Genomic DNA, 21,793 nt, shown 5'->3' on the forward strand with positions numbered 1-21,793 from the left:
TGTCAGGTATGTGTGGGGTCTCACAGTGTGTCAGGACCCTGTCGGGTTTTGTGGTGTCCCACAGTGTGTCAGGACCCTGTCAGGGGTGTGTGGGGTCACCCTGTGTGTCTGGATCCTGTCAGGGGTGTGTGGAGTCTCACAGTGTGTCAGGGCCCTGTCAGGGGTGTGTGGGGTCTCACAGTGTGTCAGGCTCCTGACAGGGGTGTGTGGGCTCTCACAGTGAGTCAGGACCGTGTTAGAGATGGGTGGGGTCCCACAGTGTGTCAGGACCCTGTCAGGTATGTGGGGTCTCAGAATGTGACTGTATTCTGTCAGGTGTGTGTGTGTTGGTCTCACAGTGTATCAGGACCCTTCAGTGTTATGTGGTGTCTCACAGTGTGTCGGGACCTGGACAAGGGTGTGTGGGGTGTCACAGTGTGTCAGACCCTGTCAGGGGTGAGTGGGGTCTCACAGTGTGTCAGGATCCTGTCAGGGGTGTGTGGGGTCTCATAGTGTGTCAGGACCCTGTCAGGGGTGTGTGGTGTCCCACAGTATCTCAGGTCCCTGTCAGGGGAGTGTGGGGTCTCACAGTGTGTCAGGACCCTGTCGGGTTGTGTGGTGTCCCACAGTATCTCAGGTCCCTGTCAGGGGTGTGTGGGGTCTCACAGTGTGTCAGGACCCTGCCATGGATTTGTGGGGTCTCACAGTGTGTCAGGACCCTGTCCGGGGTGTGTGGGGTCCCACAGTATCTCAGGTCCCTGTCCGGGGTGTGTGGGTGGTCTGACTGTTTCTGAGGATCGTCTTAGGAGGCTGTGGTGTCTCTTGGTGTGTCAGGACCCTGTCAGGTGTGTGTGGTTGCACAATGTGACAGGACCCTGACAGGGGTGTGTGGGCTCTCACAGTGTGTCAGGACCCTGTCAGGGGTGTGTGGGGTCTCACAGTGTGTCAGGACCCTGTCAGGGGTGTGTGAGGTCTCACAGTGTGTCAGGACCCTGTCAGGGGTGTGTGGGGTCTCACAGTGTGTCCGGACCCTGTCAGGGGTGTGTGAGGTCTCACAGTATCTCAGGACCCTGTCAGGGGTGTGTGGAGTCTCACAGTGTGTCAGGACCCTGTCAGGGGTGTGTGAGGTCTCACAGTGTGTCAGGGCCCTGTCAGGGGTGTGTGGCGTCTGACAGTCTGTCTAGACCATGTCAGGGGTGTGTGGTTGCACAATGTGACAGGACCCTGTCAGGGGTGTGTGGGGTGTCACAGTGTGTCAGACCCTGTCAGGGGTGTGTGGGGTCTCACAGTGTGTCAGACCCTGTCATGGGTGAGTGGGGTCTCACAGTGTGTCAGGATCCTGTCAGGGGTGTGTGGGGTCTCACAGTGTGTCAGGACCCTGTCAGGGGTGAGTGGGGTCTCACAGTGTGTCAGGATCCTGTCAGGTGTGTGTGGGATCTCACAGTGTGTCAGGACCCTGTCATGGATGTGTGCGGTCTCACAGTGTGTCAGGACCCTGTCATGGATGTGTGCGGTCTCACAGTGTGTCAGGACCCTGTCAGGGTTGTGTGGGGTCTCACAGTGTGTCAGGACCCTGTCGGGTTGTGTGGTGTCCCACAGTGTGTCAGGACCCTGTCAGGGGTGAGTGGGGTCTCACTGTGTGTCTGGATCCTGTCAGGGGTGTGTGGAGTCTCACAGTGTGTCAGGACCCTGTCAGGGGTGTGTGGGGTCTCACAGTGTGTCAGGGCCCTGTCAGGGGTGTGTGGTGTCCCACAGTATCTCAGGTCCCTGTCAGGGGTGTGTGGAGTCTCACAGTGTGTCAGGACCCTGTCAGGGCTGTGTGGGGTCTCACAATGTCTCAGGACCCTGTCAGGGGTGTGTGGGGTCTCACAGTGTGTCAGGACCCTGTCAGGGGTGTGTGGGGTCTCACAGTGTGTCAGGGCCCTGTCAGGGGTGTGTGGGGTCTCACACTGTGTCAGGACCCTGTCAGGGGTGTGTGGGGTCTCACAGTGTGTCAGGGCCCTGTCAGGGGTGTGTGGGGTCTCACAGTGTGTCAGGACCCTGTCAGGGGTGTGTGGGGTCTCACAGTGTGTCAGGGCCCTGTCAGGGGTGTGTGGGGTCTCACAGTGTGTCAGGACCCTGCCATGGATGTGTGGGGTCTCACAGTGTGTCAGGACCCTGTCAGGGGTGTGTGGGGTCCCACAGTATCTCAGGTCCCTGTCAGGGGTGTGTGGGTGGTCTGACTGTTTCTGAGGATCGTCTTAGGAGGCTGTGGTGTCTCTTGGTGTGTCAGGACCCTGTCAGGTGTGTGTGGTTGCACAATGTGACAGGACCCTGACAGGGGTGTGTGGGCTCTCACAGTGAGTCAGGACCGTGTTAGAGATGGGTGGAGTCCCACAGTGTGTCAGGGCCCTGTCAGGTATGTGGGGTCTCAGAATGTGACTGTATTCTGTCAGGTGTGTGTGTGTTGGTCTCACAGTGTATCAGGACCCTTCAGTTTTATGTGGTGTCTCACAGTGTGTCGGGACCTGGACAGCGGTGTGTGGGGTGTCACAGTGTGTCAGACCCTGTCAGGGGTGAGTGGGGTCTCACAGTGTGTCAGGATCCTCTCAGGGGTGTGTGGGGACTCATAGTGTGTCAGGACCCTGTCAGGGGTGAGTGGGGTCTCATAGTGTGTCAGGACCCTGTCATGGATGTGTGGGGTCTCACAGTGTGTCAGGACCCTGTCAGGTATGTGTGGTGTCTCACAGTGTGTCAGGACCCTGTCGGGTTTTGTGGTGTCCCACAGTGTGTCAGGACCCTGTCAGGGGTGTGTTGGGTCTCACTGTGTGTCTGGATCCTGTCAGGGGTGTGTGGAGTCTCACAGTGTGTCAGGGCCCTGTCAGGGGTGTGTGGGGTCTCACAGTGTGCCAGGACCCTGTCAGGGGTATGTGGGGTCTCACAGTGTGTCAGGCTCCTGACAAGGGTGTGTGGAGTCTCACAGTGTGTCAGGACCCTGTCAGGTGTGTGTGGGGTCTCACAGTGTGTCAGGACCCTGTCAGGGGTGTGTGGGTCTCACAGTGTGTCAGGACCCTGTCAGTGGTGTGTGGGGTCTCACAGTGTGTCAGGACCCTGTCAGGTATGTGTGGGGTCTCACAGTGTGTCAGGACCCTGTCGGGTTTTGTGGTGTCCCACAGTGTGTCAGGACCCTGTCAGGGGTGTGTGGGGTCTCACTGTGTGTCTGGATCCTGTCAGGGGTGTGTGGAGTCTCACAGTGTGTCAGGGCCCTGTCAGGGGTGTGTGGGGTCTCACAGTGTGTCAGGACCCTGTCAGGTGTGTGTGGGGTCTCACAGTGTGTCAGGACCCTGTCAGGGGTGTGTGGGTCTCACAGTGTGTCAGGACCCTGTCAGTGGTGTGTGGGGTCCCACAGTGTGTCAGACCCTGTCCGGGGTGTGTGGGGTCTCACTGTGTGTCAGGACCCTGTCAGGTGTGTGTGGGGTCTCACAGTGTGTCAGGACCCTGTCAGGGGTGTGTGGGTCTCACAGTGTGTCAGGACCCTGTCAGTGATGTGTGGGGTCTCACAGTGTGTCCGGACCCTGTCAGTGGTGTGTGGGGTCCCACAGTGTGTCAGACCCTGTCATGGATGTGTGGGGTCTCACAGTATGTCAGGGCCCTGTCAGGGGTGTGTTGGGTCTCACAGTGTGAGGACCCTGTCGGGTTGAGTGGGGTCTCACAGTGTGTCCGGACCCTGTCAGGGGTGTGTGGGGTCTCACAGTGAGTCAGGACCGTGTTAGAGATGGGTGGAGTCCCACAGTGTGTCAGGACACTGTCAGGTATGTGGGGTCTCAGAATGTGACTGTATTCTGTCAGGTGTGTGTGTGTTGGTCTCACAGTGTATCAGGACCCTTCAGTGTTATGTGGTGTCTCACAGTGTGTCGGGACCTGGACAGAGGTGTGTGGTGTCTCACAGTGTGTCGGGACCCTGTCAGGGGTGTGTGGGGTCTCAAAGTGTGTCGGGACCTGGACAGGGGTGTGTGGGGTGTCACAGTGTGTCAGACCCTGTCAGGCGTGTGTGGGATCTCACAGTGTGTCAGGACCCTTCAGTGTTATGTGGTGTCTCACAGTGTGTCGGGACCTGGACAGGGGTGTGTGGGGTGTCACAGTGTGTCGGGACCCTGTCAGGGGTGTGTGGGGTCTCAAAGTGTGTCAGGACCCTGTCAGGGGTGTGGGATCTCACAATGTAACTGTATCTTTGGAGGTGTGAGTTGGGTCTCACAGTTTATCCGGACCCTTCAGAGTTATGTGCTGTCTCACAGTGTGTCGGGACCTGGACAGGGATGTGTGGGGTCTCACAGTGTGTCAGGACCCTGTCAGGGGTGTGTGGGCTCTCACAGTGTGTCAGATCCTGTCAGGGGTGTGTGGGGTCTCAAAGTGTGTCGGGACCTGGACAGGGATGTGTGGGGTCTCACAGTGTGTCAGGACCCTGTCAGGGGGGTGTGGGGTCTCACAGTGTGTCAGACCCTGTCAGGGGTGAGTGGGGTCTCACAGTGTATCCGGACCCTTCAGAGTTATGTGTTGTCTCACAGTGTGTTGGGACCTGGACAGGGATGTGTGGGGTCTCACAGTGTGTCAGGACCCTGTCAGGGGTGTGTGGGATCTCACAGTGTGCCAGGACCCTGTTAGGGGACTGTGGCGTCTTACAGTGTGTTAGGACCCTGTCAGGGGTGTGTGGGGTCTCACAGTGTGTCAGGACCCTGTCAGGGGTGTGTGGCGTCTCACTGTGTGTCAGGACCCTGTTAGGGGACTGTGGCGTCTTACAGTGTGTTAGGACCCTGTCAGGGGTGTGTGGGGTCTCACAGTGTGTCAGGACCCTGTCAGGGGTGTGTGGCGTCTCACTGTGTGTCAGGACCCTGTTAGGGGACTGTGGCGTCTTACAGTGTGTTAGGACCCTGTCAGGGTTGTGTGGGGTCTCACAGTGCGTTAGGACCCTGTCAGGGGTGTGTGGCGTCTCACAGTGTGTCTGGACCCTGTCAGTGGTGTGTGGAGTCTCACAGTGTGTCAGGACCCTGCCAGGGGTGTGTGGGGTCTCACAGTGTGTCAGCACCCTGTCAGGGGTGTGTGGTGTCTCACTGTGTGTCAGGACCCTGTCAGGGTTGTGTGGTGTCTCACTGTGTGTCAGGACCCTGTCAGGGGTGTGTGGGTCTCAAAGTGTTTCAGGAGCCTCTCAGAGTTGTGTGTGGTCTCATGGTGTGTCAGGACACTGCCAGGCGTGTCTGGGGTCTCACTGTGCGACAGGACCCTGTCAGTAGTGTGTGGGGTGACTATTCAATGTGTTGGGCCGTGATAGGGAGTGTAGGAAAACACTGATCCTGGATATTCACTTTCAAGAATGTGACAGTGGCAGAAATGATGTTCTTCAACAATCAGGGAGTGTATCAGTTTCATATTCAGAAATGGGTTTGGGAATTTCTCTGTCTTGTCTGTTCCCTCTGCAAACAGGATGAAGACAATGATGATCAAGCTTGTAGCGATTTACTAAACCCGTGTTCAGGGGCACTGAGGGGTTTCATTGACCGGGTGTGGACTGGAGCAATATTTACGGAGGTCCCAGAAACGTGAGTAGTTTGTAAACTTCCTGATTCGTCTATCTCTGCTCCCATATTTAAATTATCATCTTTGGGATTTGTTATTGTAAATGAGAGAGACTGAGCCAGGGTTCTGGCCAAGATTCCTTGTATTTCTGGTTAGAGCTGCTCTGTGGTTGAACAGACCAGTTGGGATGTTCCCTGCTTTTCTAATTAAAGTGATGCTATTATTACTATTCTGTGACTGGAACTTCAGTGGACGCCCAGCTCTGAGAAAAGATAATCTGCGGGAACTGGGGGAGTTTAGAAAATGGTTCAGGATGAGTCTGTTCAGGAGGGGGCAGTGCCTGGCAAGAGAAGGTTTTGACTTATTGGTGTGAAGAAATATAAGATTATTTTTCCATTCTCCAGATCGCCCCTTCTCCACTCAGACTCCGGTGGGGATCTGTAGTTGCAGGCCCCAGAGCGGTGTGACCACTTTCCTCAAACTCGCCAGCTCTCTGCCTCTTTCCTCAAAATGTCCTTTGAAAACTCTCCCTCTAGCAAACACGTTTCCCTGTGTCTCACTGTGTTCTCTGTCACAGTGCCAATATTTACCTGGTCAGATCCTGTTGGCTCATCAACTGAACCGCCCGACGCAAATTACAACCGTTGGTGGAAACAGAGGTCAAGTTTCAACTTAATGAAATTTGCTTCAGCCTCATCTGGGTCATTGCATACCGTTCCGATCACCCCACTCCCGGAGGGATGTTGTGGCTTAAGAGAGGGAGCAGAAGAGCTTTACCAGGATGCTGCCTGGTTTAGAAGGCATGTGCTATCATGAGAGGCTGGATGAAATTAGGTTGTTTGCTCTGGTTCATCGGAGGCTGAGAGGAGCTCTGACACAGGTTCACAAGATTACGAGAGGCTTAGATAGAGTGGACAGAGAGAATCCGTTTCCCACGGTTGAAATGTCTATTACCAGAGGGAACATATTGAAGGTGAGAGGGTGTAGAATGAAGGGGGATGTGAAGGACAGCTTATTTTTTAAATTAGACAATCGTGGCTGCCTGGAACACACTGCCTGGTAAGGTGGTCGAGGCAAATTATTAGAAGCTTTTAAAGGACTTTTGGACAGTCACATGGATGTAAGGAAGATGGAAGCATGTGGACATGGTGAAGGAAGGAGAGATTAGTCTTCAGGTTTGTTTGATTTATTTCTTGGCTGTTTCAGCACAATATTATTTGCCTAATGGCCTGTTCCTGTGTTATACTCTTCAATGTTCAATGCATGTTCACTTACCTTTTAGCTCACTGAGAACCTTTAGTAAAAGTTGAGCGGAAATTGGTCGATGGGAAGGATCACAACCTGTTTAAATATCAACAAATTGAGGGAAATCATTTTTGTAACATTTTAAAGTGTGCTGTATTCAATCCAAATTTAAATTAATCTCTGATATTATCTCACCATATATCTGTAATTCCTTCAGTATTCTGTCCAGCTTTGGGACACCAATCCGCATTTTCACAAAGGTTTCCCACATCACCCTCCGGGCGCGGGAGCCTTTCTCCATCACCAGGCTCAGGAGGAGTTTAGAACTGTCCGCCCGCTCTCCCTTATCAGCGAGATCAGAGATTTTCTGTGAAGAGTAACAGTGAACATATTGGGGACTGACAGATTCGCACAGAGAATGAGAAGTAAATGATGTGCTCTGTAACGGGACCACACTGAGCAGTCACCCGGACGGGTGCTGATCCTGTCTGGACATGGACTGTACATTCTGAGTGCAGAGCACACGGAGGGACGTTCACCGTGAACCTGGTCCAACAGTCAATGAGATCCTGGTTGGCCTGTGGCCGCTTCATTGACATGGCTCCAAATCCATAAATATTTCCTCACCGGATTTGACCGTGTAAAACAAAATCAGAAAATAATGATCACAGATGAAGAAAGAAGTCAGGAGGGTTTTTGTATCAGCGTGAACAGTCTCTTGGAAGTTGCAGAAAAGATGATGTGATTCATCTCCTCAGTCCGCCAGTGTCCAACATGACAGCGGATTTCCGGCTGACACCTGATGCCTTTTCTTTGCCTTTTCCAGTGGAGGTTTATTCAGTGATTACACATTACAACATGGCAGTATTCCCCAATCCACACTATTTCCAGTTATAGATTGTAACAGAATGATCTCCACGCAGAACAGAACACACTCGAGCTCCTGTGGCATCCAGTCGTAATGCCCCGGTTCTCACTGAATCCTGCCGTCACTCTGTACACTCTTCCCGAAATAAAGATTTCTAGCATATTTTCATTTAAGCTCGTTTATTGCAACATCATAGAACTGTTGCCTACTCACCTCGCTCTGAACATTGAGCCACCAGCAGGGGTATTTACAACTTTTTCAATCATCGCTTGAGATTCACATTTTTAAGAATTATATATATTTATTTCTGATTTGTTTTTATGCTCTATTATCCAGTGAGTGAGAGATCTGACACCCATCAGTCCTGTGATGTGTGAAAATTCAAACCCATTCTCCCTCCCACTCACCCGATGTTCCTCTCCACTGAACTGATTCTCGGCCGTTAACGCCAGGCTCACTCCGTGCACCGCACCTTCCATCGCCTGCTCCAGCCTGTCCCGGTAGATATCCGTCAACTGCAGCAGCTGGGAATCGTCACAGCTTGCCAGGAGCTCGGTGATCACTGAGCTCGAACCTGTGGGGAAAATGGGGATCATTAAAGAAATTTCAACACCATACTGGAACATAAAGACATAAAGATCACAACAAAACACAGTCCGGGGGCGGGGGGGGGGGGGGGGTGATGACGTAGTATCAAGACGCGGGAAACCAGCTCTCCCGTGAAGAATCAGTAAATTAATGTTTACGTGAAGAAAAGTTAGTAAATACTTTCTAAAAGTTACTTATAAACTACTCCGGATTGTTTCAAACTGTGTCTCACAAACAGAAGATGAAGAAAACTACTACCGTGAAGACAACGCAAGTTGGAACAGAATCAAGGCCCGCTGCTGCCAGAGAACCGGGGCTCAGGTACATTTCACCTGCGGTGATACAGAACAGGAAACTGCGGCAACATCGCCCATTTCAAAGAAAAAGACCAACAAGAACTGCGCAAACGCCAAGGAAGGAGCATGCGCAAACGCGAACAACCGGAACTACAAATCCCAGTACCGATTGAAACCGGAAGTGAAAGTGAATCTGTGGCAGATTCAGATTCTCTGGATAAATCAGACGAAGATGGAGGTAAAAGTTTTTCTGGAAATATAGAAAAAACTTTGATGCAAATAATGCGTAAATTAGAAAATATTGAACGCATTTAAAGAAATCAAAAAAAAAGATAAATATGGAGATTATGTTTGATAAAATGATAAAAAGACAGGAAAAAATGGAAAAGAGAATTATAGACTTGGAAGCCACAATGGAAGACATGGTTGAAAGAATGAATGAAATGGAAGATAATATCTCTGCCTGGACATTAGAAAGTAAACAATTGTTGGAAAAAGTGGATAAGCTAGAAAATTTTAGCAGACGAAACAATATTAAGATTGTTAGACTTAAAGAAGATATAGAAGGAGAAGATCCAATATTTTTTTTTGAAAAATGGATTCCTGAAAACTTGGAAATTGAAGAAGAAACTCTAATTGAAATTGAAAGGGCTCATGGAGCCTTAAGATCAAGACATCAAACTGATCAAAATCCACAATCAATTTTGATAAAATGCTTAAGATACCAAGATAAAGAAAAGATCCTGAAGGTGGCTGCCCAATGTGCCAGAAAGAGTAAAGGGACATTGGTGATAGAAGGGAAAGCAGTTCTTTTCTATCCTGATATAAGTTATAACCTTTTGAAGAGAAAGAAGGAATTTAACCCAGTGAAAAAAGCTTTTTGGGAAAAGGGTTATAAATTCATAATGCGTCACCCAGCAACACTGAAAATTTTTTTGGAGGATGGAAAAAGATTTTTTACTGATTATTGAGAAGCGGAGGAATTCGCACGAAAACTCCTCGTTATTCGCTAACTACACATAGAGATTTCCAAGCGTAATGGATTAAAGATGGAGACAGAGACAGTGAATGGAATTGATGGACATTTAAGGATGATACAGGGGGCGAAAGGCAAAATTTGAGAAATATTAATTGTGAGTAGTATTTTTTTCTTTTTTTCTTCTCATATATATACTTTTTTTTGTCATGGGGGAGCTGGAGGAGTTTTGGATGGATTGCTACGGGATTCACGTGTGTAATCATGGTGATTGTCATGACCCGTACAACAGATAGGGGTAATGTTGTGTTCTTTTTTATCCACAACATTTGTAGGGGGGTATTTTGTTTTTTTCTTTATAATCTATTTTTCTTCTATCTTTTTTTGCCTGGATGATCGGTGGGGACACACATAGCAACATGGAGAATGTTTAAAAAGATTCCCCAAGGTACCACGAAAGTTGAAAGATTAGGTATTACTATAGATTGGAGTAACCCAATTAAAAATAATGACTAAGTTACTAAATTTTCAAAGTTTTAATGTTAATGGGCTTAATGGACCGGTGAAAAGAAAAAGAATCTTAACACACATTAAAAAATGAAAATAGATATACTTTTTTTTTACAAGAAACACACTTAATAGAGAAAGAACATCAGAAATTAAAAAGAGATTGGGTTGAAAATGTTATTGCAGCTTCATTTAACTCATAGGGGAGAAGAGTTGCAATTTTGGTTAATAAAAATACAAAATGTATTAATTGATCCAGCGGGGAGATATTTAATTATCCATTGTCAATTTTTTTCAGAACTATGGACTCTTATCAATATTTATGCACCACATGAAAATGATGTAAAATTTATACGACGTCTGTTTGAATTTGATTAACACACATGACAAAATATTAATAGGTGGAGATTTTAACTTTTGTCTAGATCCAGTTTTAGATAGATCAACAAAGGTTGTCACAAAATCAAAAGTAGCAAAATTAACTTTATCATTGATGAAAGATTGATATATGGAGAAGAATTAACACAAAAGTAAGAGATTCATTTTATTCAAATAGACATCCTATTAACGAATATTCAAGACAGTGAAAAATATGGAATATAAAGCAAGAATATTGTCAGATCATTGATAATGACAATGATAATGATAGATAAAGAGGAATCAATTTATAGATAGAGATTTAATTCTATATTACTAAAACATCAAGATTTTTGTGATTTTATGAAAAAGCAGATTCAGTTTTTTTTAGATACAAATTCACATTCAGTTGATGATAAATTTATATTGTGGGAAGCAATGAAGGCATATTTGAGAGGTCAGATAATAAGATACTAATAAAATTAAGAAGGAATATATGATAGAAATAGATCAATTGGAAAAAGAGATTACAAAATTAGAAAAAGAATCTCAAAGATATATGACAGAAGAAAAACGAAGACAACTTGTTAATAAGAAGTTACAATATAATACGTTTCAGATATATCGAACAGAAAAAGCAATTATGAGAAGTAAACAGAGATATTATGAACTAGGTGAAAGATCACATAAGGTTCTTGCTTGGCAGTTAAAAACAGACCAGACTTCTAAAACAATAAATGCAATTCGAACAAGAGTAAATAAAATTACTTATAAACCTTTGGAAATTAATGAAACTTTCAATAACTCTTCCAAAATTGAATTTGTAAGAACAGAAGAGATTAGATATGCCTTTTACATTAAAAGAGGTCGAAGAAGCTCTATGATCATTTCAAAGTAATAAATCCCCAGGAGAAGATGGTTTTCCACCTGAATTTTATAAAAAGTTTAAAGATTTATTAATTCCTCCTTTTATGGAGTTAATACACCAAGCGGAAAGAATGCGTAAACGTTCAGAATCTTTTTCGACAGCTACTTTAATTGTATTGCCAAAAAAAGATAGAGATCTTTTAAAGCCAACATCATAGAGACCTATTTCTTTGTTAAACACTGACTATAAAATAATAGCAAAAATCTTATCTAACAGATTATCTAAATACTTACCAAAATTAATACACATGGATCAAACAGGATTTATTAAAAATAGACAATCAGCAGATAACGTAACTCAGTTATTTAGCATAATTCATTTGGCTCAAAAGAGGGAGGAAATGAGTGTGGCAGTTGCTTTAGATGCAGAAAAAGCATTTGTTAGATTTGAATGGGATTTTTTATTTAAGGTATTAGAAAGATATGGATTAGGAGTATCCTTTATAAAATGGATTAAAACCTTAAATAATAATCCCAAAGCTGAGGTAGTGACAAATGGTCAAATTTCAAGACCATTTCAGTTAACAAGGTCAACTAGGCAAGGTTGTCCATTATCACCTGCTGTATTTGTGTTGGGGATAGAACCATTAGCTGAATTAATTAGAATGGACCCAGAAGGGTTTCAGAGGTAGCCAGGAGGAATACAAGATTAACTTATTTGCTGATGATGTTCTGTTTTATTTAACAAACCCATTGTACTCGTTGCATCAATTATCCTCTAGATTAGAAGAGTATGGGAAAATATCAGGCTACAAACTAAATTGTGATAAAAGTGAAATTTTACCTCTTACTAAAGGAGATTATAGTCAATGTCGATTAATAACTCAATTTAGTTGGCCGATAAATGGTATAAAATATTTAGGTATAAGAGTTGATAATGATATAAAGAACTTATATAAATTAAATTATTTACCATTATTGAAAAAAAATCAAGAAGATCTTGATAAATGGATGATATTACCAATAACATTAGTAGGTACAGTAAATACCATAAAAATGAACCTATTCACTAGATTACAATACTCATTCCAATCACTACCAATACAACTACCCCAGAAGTTTTTTCAAGAGTTAAATAAATATGTGAGGAAGTTCCTTTGGAAAGGTACGATGTCAAGAATATCAAGAATTGACGTGGAAATTTGATCTAGGAGGGTTACAACTTCCAAATTTTTAGGATTATTATAAAGCAAATCAACTTAGATTTATTGCATCTTTTTGAGAAAGATAGACTGGCATGGATTAGGATAGAACTAGATAAAATAGGAGAAAATACACCAGAAGATTTTATATATAAATGGGAATCTAAATGGATACAGGAAAAGAAAGAATCTCCTGTATTAAAACTTTTGATTGATTTCTGGAATAAGATAAATGTTGATGATGAGATAAAGAAATCTTTATTAGCAAAGAGATCTTTAATTCAAAATAGACTTATTCCTTTTACAATGGTAATCAACTTTTATATAATTGGTTTCAGAAAGGGATTAGATATATAGGAGATTGCTTTGAAGGAGGTATATTAACGTCATTTGATCAATTAAAGAATAAAGAATAAAATATCAATCAACACTTTTTTGCTAGTTCCAATTAAGGGCTTATTTAAGAGAAAAATTGGGTGAAACAATGTTATTGCCAAAATCTAATGAAATAGAAACTTAATTCAAAAAGGAAAAACTAAAAAAAATATTTCTTATATGTATAGTTTGATTCAAAAACAGGCAATTAAACAAGGAATCCATAAGTCAAGACAAAAATGGGAAATTGACTTGAATATTAAAAATGAAGAAACAAATTGGTCAAGACTATGTCTTGATAGTGTGACAAATACAATAAATGTCTGGTTAAGATTAGTGCAATATAATTTTTACATCAATTATATATTACACCACAAAAAATAAATAAATTAAAACCAAATTTATCTGATCATTGTTTCCGATGTAACCAAGAAATTGGTACTTTTTTACATTCTACTTAGTCTTGTTCTAAAATTCAACCTTTTTGGACAAATTTAAGAGAACAAATTATTGGAACACAACTTCCACATAACCCGATATTATTTTTATTCGGCGATATTGAAGGGATAAAACCGAAACCCAAATTGAATAAATATCAGAAAGAATTTATAAAAATTGCACTGGCAGTAGCCAAAAAGGCTATTGTAGTTACTTGGAAATCAGATTCATACTTAAGTATAGATCGTTGGAAGAATGAAATTTCCAGCTGTATTCCACTTGAAAAAAATTACTTATAATTTAAGAGATAAATATGAAACATTTTTAAAAATTTGGCGCACTTGTTTACAAAAGACAGGATTGAATATATAGGTGCTCCGAAGATAAAATAATTGGTTATTTGGGGAAAGAAATAAATATATATACTAAAGTTATTATGAATTCCATGGAGCATGTGGGGATCTTCCGATATACAGGCATTCTTTCTTTCTTTTTTCCTCTTTTTCTTTTTATTTTCTTCTATAGGAATGTTAGGGGAGGGGGGAAGGGTAGATATTTTTTTTTTCTTTCTGTAATCATTTGAAAACTCAATAAAAATTTTAAAAAAAAACAAAACAGTCCGAAATATATATGTGGGAGAACGGGTTTGGGCCGGAGGGTAGGGGTTGACGGGGGTGTAGGAGGTGGTATAGTTCCATCTGTTGAAGTCTGCTCTTTCATGACCCCAGGAATATACCTCCCTGTTTTGAAAGGACTCTGCTTATTGCTGAGAATATAGTAACCCATCACCATCACTCTCCTGGTACTGCCCATCACCACTGCTTTGCTCTGGGTTACTGTCTGCCTGCCTGGTCAAACCCTTCCTCAGCAAATCTCTGGCAAATCTCACAAAATACTGGAGGTACTCAGCAGATCAGGCAACATCTCTGGAGGAGAATAACAATCAACGTTTCAGGCCAAGGCCTTTCATCGGACTGGAAATGAGGGGACAGAAATTCTAGATATTGTTACATTACTTTCTGTTCCCCGTGGTCCTGATCTGAAATGTTGACTGTTTATTCCTGTCCATGGATGCTGCCTGACCTGCTGAATTCTGCCAATATTTTGTGTGTCTTTTTGTTGCCCAAAACTTTCAGCATCTGCAGAATGTCTTGTCTTCTGGTGTAACTCGCTATTTTACTGTGCATCACAATATGTTAGAGGAGCAGGAGCAGACGGTAACTGTACTCCTTCCACGTGTGACTGTGTTTTCCCCAAAGATGTCAACTCTCTCACTCTCATCTCTCTGGTCAGTTTTCACAAATATTTGGAGAATTGCCATTATTGAATTAAACCCAGACGGAGAATCCGCAGAGTATTTATAAATTAAAATGATTTTGTGGACAGGAGTTTTCAGTTTTTGCTGCTCTGTAACAAAAAAAAAATAACAGGAGGGTCAAACATTATTGGGGTTTAAAACAGAACACTGTTTTGTTTTTAAACTGAGGTGAACACTTTCAAACATCTTGGGCCTGTCCACTGAACAAGTGTCATGGCTGGATCCACCTGCACCCATCCACCCACAGTCACACAATGTCCATTTCCGATCTCTCCATGGATTGTACACTGGACCAGGATTCTCCAGAGTATCTACTCGCTATATTGCAGGCATTTCCCTTTTAGGAACCAATCTTGTGTCCTGGACCGGGAGTGATGAGTCTCCGGAATGGCAAGCCAGATTGAGCAGACAGCGCCCACTGCTTTGGTCCTCCTACCACTGGTGGCGCTGTGGTGAGTAATGGACAAGTGTTACAGCAGTGTGGGCTGAAACATTTCTGCTGATGATGAGACGTCTATTCCTCTCGTCACTGGATTATACAGATTTCTCAGTCACTCCTGATTCCCACCGTCTCCTTTCAGGTTAACATCGTCTGGCATTGACACCAATGGCAATATATGATTTGTGTCTATACAGAAACACTCTGACAACCTGAACAATGCAATCTCACACATAGCACCATGACATCTTGTCCTGAACCACTATAGTTTTTCCGGCAGGACTTTAAAACTATTAATAGCACCAAAACTTGGTTAAGATTTCTTTGAGCATATCACCTGGCTATTATCAGATAGTTAGTTATATGACACCTTGTTAAACACAATGTTGACACGCCATATATCCAAAACAGTCAGTTTGGAAAAAAATGTCAATATAATTAAAACAGAATGATGGAATTATTCAACAAGACGAGAGTATGTTAATATTTCAGGTGGAGGACCCTGTATCAGAGCTGAGCCTGTGTGCAGGAGCCATGTATCTGTTCTCTATCAGCATTGTATTCTGCGTTGTGTATTTATGATGCTTTTTTTATGGTAACAAGTCGGATCAGTGGGAGTGTGATAAATGCAAAGGGAATCAGTTACATAGTTTGCTTTTTCCATGCAGTATACAGCTGGGGACTGACCGATGTCATATATTTTGTTATTATTAACTCAAATACGATGAATTTATGTTTAGGTACAGATCAGTTTCATCACTTCAAGATTGTATGTTTACTGATTGCTAATAAAGGATGGAATACATATCACCGACTTTTGTAACAATCATTATTGGAGTTGAGGGAGCATCATGCAAGTACAATAAATCCACGGGGGGTCGCCAGCAATGGCAAATTAGCTTGGTTAAATTTCACCGCTACGTTCTCAAAAAATGTTTCTCAACCTGCCGATCATTGAAATATTCTGAGATACTGAGTATTTTGCTTCAGTTTTCACCAGTGAAAAGGACCTTGGCAATTGTGGGGATGACGTACCGCAGACTGAAACACATGAGTGTATGGACTTCAAGAAAGAGCAAGTGCTGGATCTTTTGCGACGTATTCAGTTAGATAAGTCACCGGGACTGAACGAGATATACTCCATGCTACTGTAGGAATCGAGGGAGGAGATTGCTAAGTCTCTGATGATAATCGTTGCATCAGCAATTAGGTGGGGAGAAGTACCGGAGGATTGGAAGGTTGCAAATGATGCTCTCTTGTTCAAGAAATGGCGTAGAGATAATTCAGGAAATTACAGACCAGTTAGTCTTACTTCAGTTGTGGACAAGTTCTGGAGAAGATCCTGAGAGGCAGGGTTTATGAACATTTGGAGAGACATGGTCTGATTAGGGATAGTCAGCATGGCTTTGCAAGGGGCAAGGGCAGGTCACGCTTATGAACCTGATTGAATTCTTTGAGGATGTAACAAAACACATTGATGAAGGTAGAGCAGTGGAAGTACTGTATATGGATTGCAGTAAGAGGTTAGCTACGGTTCCCCAGGGAAAGCTCATTCAGAAAATAACGAGGTACGGGATCCAAGGAGACATTGCTTTCTGAATCCGGAATTGGCTTGCCCACAGAAGGTGAAGGTAGGTTGTAGATGGTTCGTATTCTCCATGGATGATTGTGACTAACAGTGCTCCACTGGGATCTGTTCTAAGAACTTGATCAGACTCTGCTTGGGAGTACTGTGTTCAATTCTGGTCACCTCACTACAGGAAACAATATGGATGCTATCGAGACAGTGCAAAGGAGATTGACAAGGATGTTGCCTGGATTGGGGAGCAGGCCTGATGAGAATAAGTTGAGGAAACTTGGCCTTTTCTCCTTGAAGCCATGGAGGATGACAGGTGACCTGACAGAGGTGTTTAAGATGAGAGGTTTTGCTTGTGTCGATAGCCAGAGACTTTTTCCTCCAGGGTTGAAATGGCTAACAAAAGGGAGCATAATATTAAGCTGCTTGGAAGTAGGTACCAGGGGGATGTCAGGGGTAAGTTTTTCACACTGAGAGGGATGGGTGAGTGGAATGCACTGGCAGTGACGGTGGTAGTGGTGGATCAGATTCGGTCTTATAAAAGACTCTTAGACAGGTACACGATGCTTATAAAAATAAAGGTCTATGCTGTAAGGAAATTGTAGTCAATCTCTAGAGTAGGTTACACGATTGACACAGTATTGCGGGATGAATGGCCTGTAACGTGCTTTAGATTTCTATGTTATATCTTCTTTACATTTTACCAACCGAGCTGCCAAGATGATCATCACTAATCAAATCTCACTGAGATTTCTCAGGTCCTGTTGAATTTATTGCCAAGTGCACAAGTACGGGAAGGTACAGGTACAGAGAGACACTGACTTGTGGCAGCATCACAGGCAAGTACATTCAGATAACACACAGAACAGCAATTATACAATTCTGTATATGACAACAATATGACTAACAATATGAGCATACAGTCGCCCACTGTTTGCCCACCGAAGAGGTGAATATCTCTGCTCGCCACCACTGTGGGCTCAGACTTTTCCATAGACGAGCCCCTCATTTCTTTTTCCCACTGTCAATGGGCTCCGTCCCGCATCCTGCTCCTTGAGCCCCCACCGGGGCAAACAACCTCTCAGACTCCATCCTACTCAACCCCTAACACCATATTTATCCTCTCAGTTAATTCACCCTCCCTCCTCTTCCTGCTGGGTTCCCTCCCTCCCCAGGGAGATGGCAGCAATCCAGTGGGCCGAGTGGTCTCCTCATACCTCTCAACGATACATCAGACACTGACCGAAGCTTCTTAAAAAACCCCAGCTTCCCTCGGAGGGATATTGAAATAATTCAAAAATGGGGCATTTACTTTGGGATTTGTTCCGCTTTGACAAATTTGTTCGTGGCGGGAGTATGAGATGCCCTCAACGAGGGTAATGCCTTCTTGGATGGTCCATCTCTGTTATTGGGTGTAACTAGTGACTGACATCGCATTGCACCAATGGGAAGAGTGTAACTCCTCTGTAGACTGTGGGGTGGGGTGGGTGATTCAGGGAATTGTTACCTTAGTCGGTAAAGCTCAACCGTCTGTTGAAGGCTGCTCTTTCTAGTCCCCGGGAATATACCTCTCTGCTTGCAAAAGACTCTGCCAATTCCTGGGAATATAGTAACCATCAACACTCTCCTGGTACTGCCCATCACCTGCGCTTTGCTCTGCGCTACTGTCTGCCTGCCTGGTAATCCCCTTCTGATGCAAATCTCTGGAATATCTCACAAGATGCTGGAGGTACTCAGCAGGTCAGGCAGCGTCTCTGGAGGAGAATAAACAATCAACGTTTCAGGCCAAGGCCCTTCATCGGGCTGGAAATGAGGCAACATAAATTCTAGATATTGTTACATTACTTTCTGTTCTCCGTGGTCCTGATCCAAAATATCATACGTTTATTCTTCTCCATGGATGCTGCCTGACCTGCTGAGTTCAGCCAATATTTTGTATCTTTGTGTTGCCCAAAACTGTCATCTTTCGGAGAATGTCTTGTCTTCCGGAGTAACTCGCCATTTTAGCGTGCATCACAATCTGTCCGAGGAGCAGGAGCAGACAGTAACTGGACTCCTTCCACGTGTGACAGTGTTTCCCCCGAGATGTTAACGCTCTCTCTCATCTCTCTGCTCAGTTTTCACGAATATTTTGTGAATTGCCAATGTTGAATTAAACCCAGACATAAAATCAGCAGTGTGTTTATAAATTTAAAATAATTCGCCATCATACCCGTGTCCTTTCCCGATGCTGACGTCACTGGAGCTCTTCCACTGCTCGAACCTTGACCCATTTTGGTGAGAGGTGTGATCAGTTTTTACTGTTCTATAACAAAACAAAACAACAGGAGGGACAGACATTAATTAAAGGAGAATACTGTTTTGTTTCTAAACGGAGACAAACACTTCCAAACATCTTGGGCCGATCCACTGAAGCTTTGTCATGGCCGGATCCACCTGCACCCATCCACCCACAGTCACACAATGTCCATTTCCGATCTCTCCATGCATTGTACACTGGGCCAGGATTCTCCAGGGTATCTACTCTCTGCATTGCAGGCAATTCCCTTTTAGGAACCAATCTTGTGTCCTGGACCGGGAGTGATGAGTCTCCGGAATGGCAAGCCAGGTTGAGCAGACAGCTCCCACTGCTTTGGTCCTCCTACCACTGGTGGCGCTGTGGTGAGTAATGGACAAATGTTACAGCAGTGTGGGCTGAAACATTTCTGCTGACGATGAGACTTCTATTCCTCTCGTCACTGGATTATACAGATTTCTCAGTCACAACTGATTCTCACCCTTTCTTTCATTTTGATATCCCCTTGCATGGACATCTATGGCAATATATGATTTGAGTCTATATAGAATCACTCTGACATCCTGAACAATGCAATGTCACACATAACATTGTGACATCTTGTCCAGAACCACTACATTTTCTCCGGAAGTATTTTAAGATCATTATTATCTCCTAAACTCTGGTCAACATGTTATTGAGTATTTAAAGACAAATACACTGCAGATGCTGTGGTCAAATCAACACGTATGAACAGGCTGGATGTACTCAGCAGGTCAGGCAGCATCCATTGAAATGAGCAGTCAACGTTTCGGCCCGAGAGCCTTCGTCAGGACTGAGGAAGGAGGGGGCAGGGGTCCTATAATGAAGCTGGGGGTGAGTTTGAAGGTGCAAGTGAAAAAACAATCAGAGGAAAGATCAAGGGCCTGGGGAGGGGATAGGCAGGATGTGAAGAAGGAATGTAAATGGTGTGGGTACCCTTTACTACTGCTATAGGTAGTAGAAGGAGGCAGAATCATGAGAGAGGTGAATCCGATGTTCATACCAAGGGGCTGAGGTGTTGCTCCTCCAACCCGAGTTTGGCCTCATCATGGCAGTAGAGGAGGCCATGTATGGACATATCCGAATGGGAATGTGAAGAAGTGGGTGGCAACCGGGAGATCCTGTCTGTTGTGGCGGAACGAGCTGAGGTGCTTGACGAAGCGGTCCCCCAATCTGCGTCGGGTCTCGCTGATGTAGAGGAGGCCGCAATAGATTACCCCAACAGACACACATGTGAAGTGTTGCCTCACCTGAAAGGACTGCTTGGGGCCCAGAATGGTGGTAAGAGAGGAGGTGTAGGGACAGGTGTAGCACTTACGCTTGCAGGGATTAGTACCCGGTGAGAGATCTGTGGGGAGGGACGTATGGACAAGGCAGTCACGGAGGGAATGATCCCTGGGAAAAGCAGAGAAGGGTAGAGAGGGAAAAATGTCCTTAGTGGTGGGGTGATTCCCTCACACGCATGTCCTCCATTTCCCGCACTTCGGCCCTCACCCCATCTTCTCGTCGCCACAACAGGGACCGTGTTTCCCTTGTCCTCACCTACCACCCCGTCAGCCTCCGGATCCAGCATATTATCCTCCGCGACTTCCGCCACCTTCAACAGGATCCCATACACCTCATATACCTCTCTCATGATCCTGCCTTTTACTACCCATAGTGCTTTCCCCTTACATTCCTTCTTCACCTTTCCTGCCTATCCCCTCCCTGCTTCCCCTCCCCCACCCCTTGATCTTTCCTCTGATTGGTTTTTCACCTGGCACCTATCAGCCTTCTCCTTCTCACCCTCCCCCCACCTTCTTTATGGTGCCCCTGTCCCTGTCCTGACGAGGGCTCTCGGCCCGAAACGTTGACTGTTCCTTTCAACGGACGCTACCCGACCCGCTGAGTTCATCCGGCCTGTTTGTACGTGTACTTGAGTATTTACCCGGCTATTAGCAGCTTGTAACATCGCACCTTTGTTAAACACAATGTAGACACGCCATACATACAAAACAGCAAGTTGACAAAACATCTTTAACATAATAAAACAAAAATGATGGAATTATTTCAGGTGGAGGACCCTGTATCAGAGCTGAGTTCTGTGTAGGAGTCAGGTATTGTTCTCTATCTGCACTGTAGTCTGTGTTGCATATTAATGATTTTTTTTTTGTTACTCAATCTGTTCCACAAAACTCCGTGCCCTCCCATTCACTATACCAGCCCCACCCTGGACTGACTGTCCAAATGCTCCAACCCTCTCTTGTTCGAGTTGAAAACCATTCGCCATTTCTCAGACCATCTCCATAACTAACCAAGATAATAGACAATAGACAATAGACAATAGGTTCAGAAGTAGACCATTCGGCCCCTCGAGTCTGCACCGCCATTCTGAGATCATGGCTGATCAGTCACTATCAATACCCAGTCCCTGCCTTGTCCCCATATCCCTATCCATCAGATATCTATCTAGCTCCTTCTTGAAAGCATCCAGAGAATTGGCCTCCACCGTCTTCCGAGGCAGTGCATTCCACACCTCCACAACTCTCTGGGAGAAGAAGCTCTAACTCAACTCTGTTTTAAATAACTGACCTCTTATTCTCAATCTTTGAAATTTATTGTAACCTGTTGCAATATCAACTAGACTCCCGAATTTAGTATCAAACTTGATATCGTGCCATATATATATATTCATATACAAATCAATGGCACGAATAACACATTAACGAGGTCTCGACACTGACACGCACGCCCCACTTGTCACAGGCCTCCATTCGCTAAATTCATCTTCAATCATCTCCCTCTGCTTCTTGTCATCGAGCCCGGTGAGAATCCACCTCGCCAGCTCCCCGTGACTCCCACGTGACCGAACCTTCCCGATCAGCTGACATGTGGGATCTTGTTACAGACTTTACC

At 44.8% G+C, this 21,793-nt stretch overlaps 1 protein-coding gene across 4 annotated transcripts in view; it reads right to left on the reverse strand.

Moving 5' to 3' along the window:
• The window catches only part of LOC132387796 (NACHT, LRR and PYD domains-containing protein 3-like), a 90,537-nt gene that overhangs the window by 51,602 nt on the left and 17,142 nt on the right, over window positions 1-21,793 (reverse strand). For all 4 annotated transcript variants that reach the window (XM_059960170.1, XM_059960169.1, XM_059960171.1 and 1 more), the window contains exons 3-6: window positions 18,794-18,886; window positions 8,050-8,216; window positions 6,970-7,141; window positions 6,805-6,870 (exon numbers count right to left, since the gene is read on the reverse strand). In XM_059960170.1, coding sequence (XP_059816153.1) covers window positions 6,805-6,870; window positions 6,970-7,141; window positions 8,050-8,216; window positions 18,794-18,854 — 466 coding nt within the window. In that variant the 5' untranslated portion in view covers window positions 18,855-18,886. The remainder of the gene's footprint in view (window positions 1-6,804; window positions 6,871-6,969; window positions 7,142-8,049; window positions 8,217-18,793; window positions 18,887-21,793) is intronic.

This window comes from Hypanus sabinus, unplaced genomic scaffold (assembly GCF_030144855.1).
Source record: "Hypanus sabinus isolate sHypSab1 unplaced genomic scaffold, sHypSab1.hap1 scaffold_221, whole genome shotgun sequence".
NCBI lineage: Eukaryota > Metazoa > Chordata > Chondrichthyes > Myliobatiformes > Dasyatidae > Hypanus > Hypanus sabinus.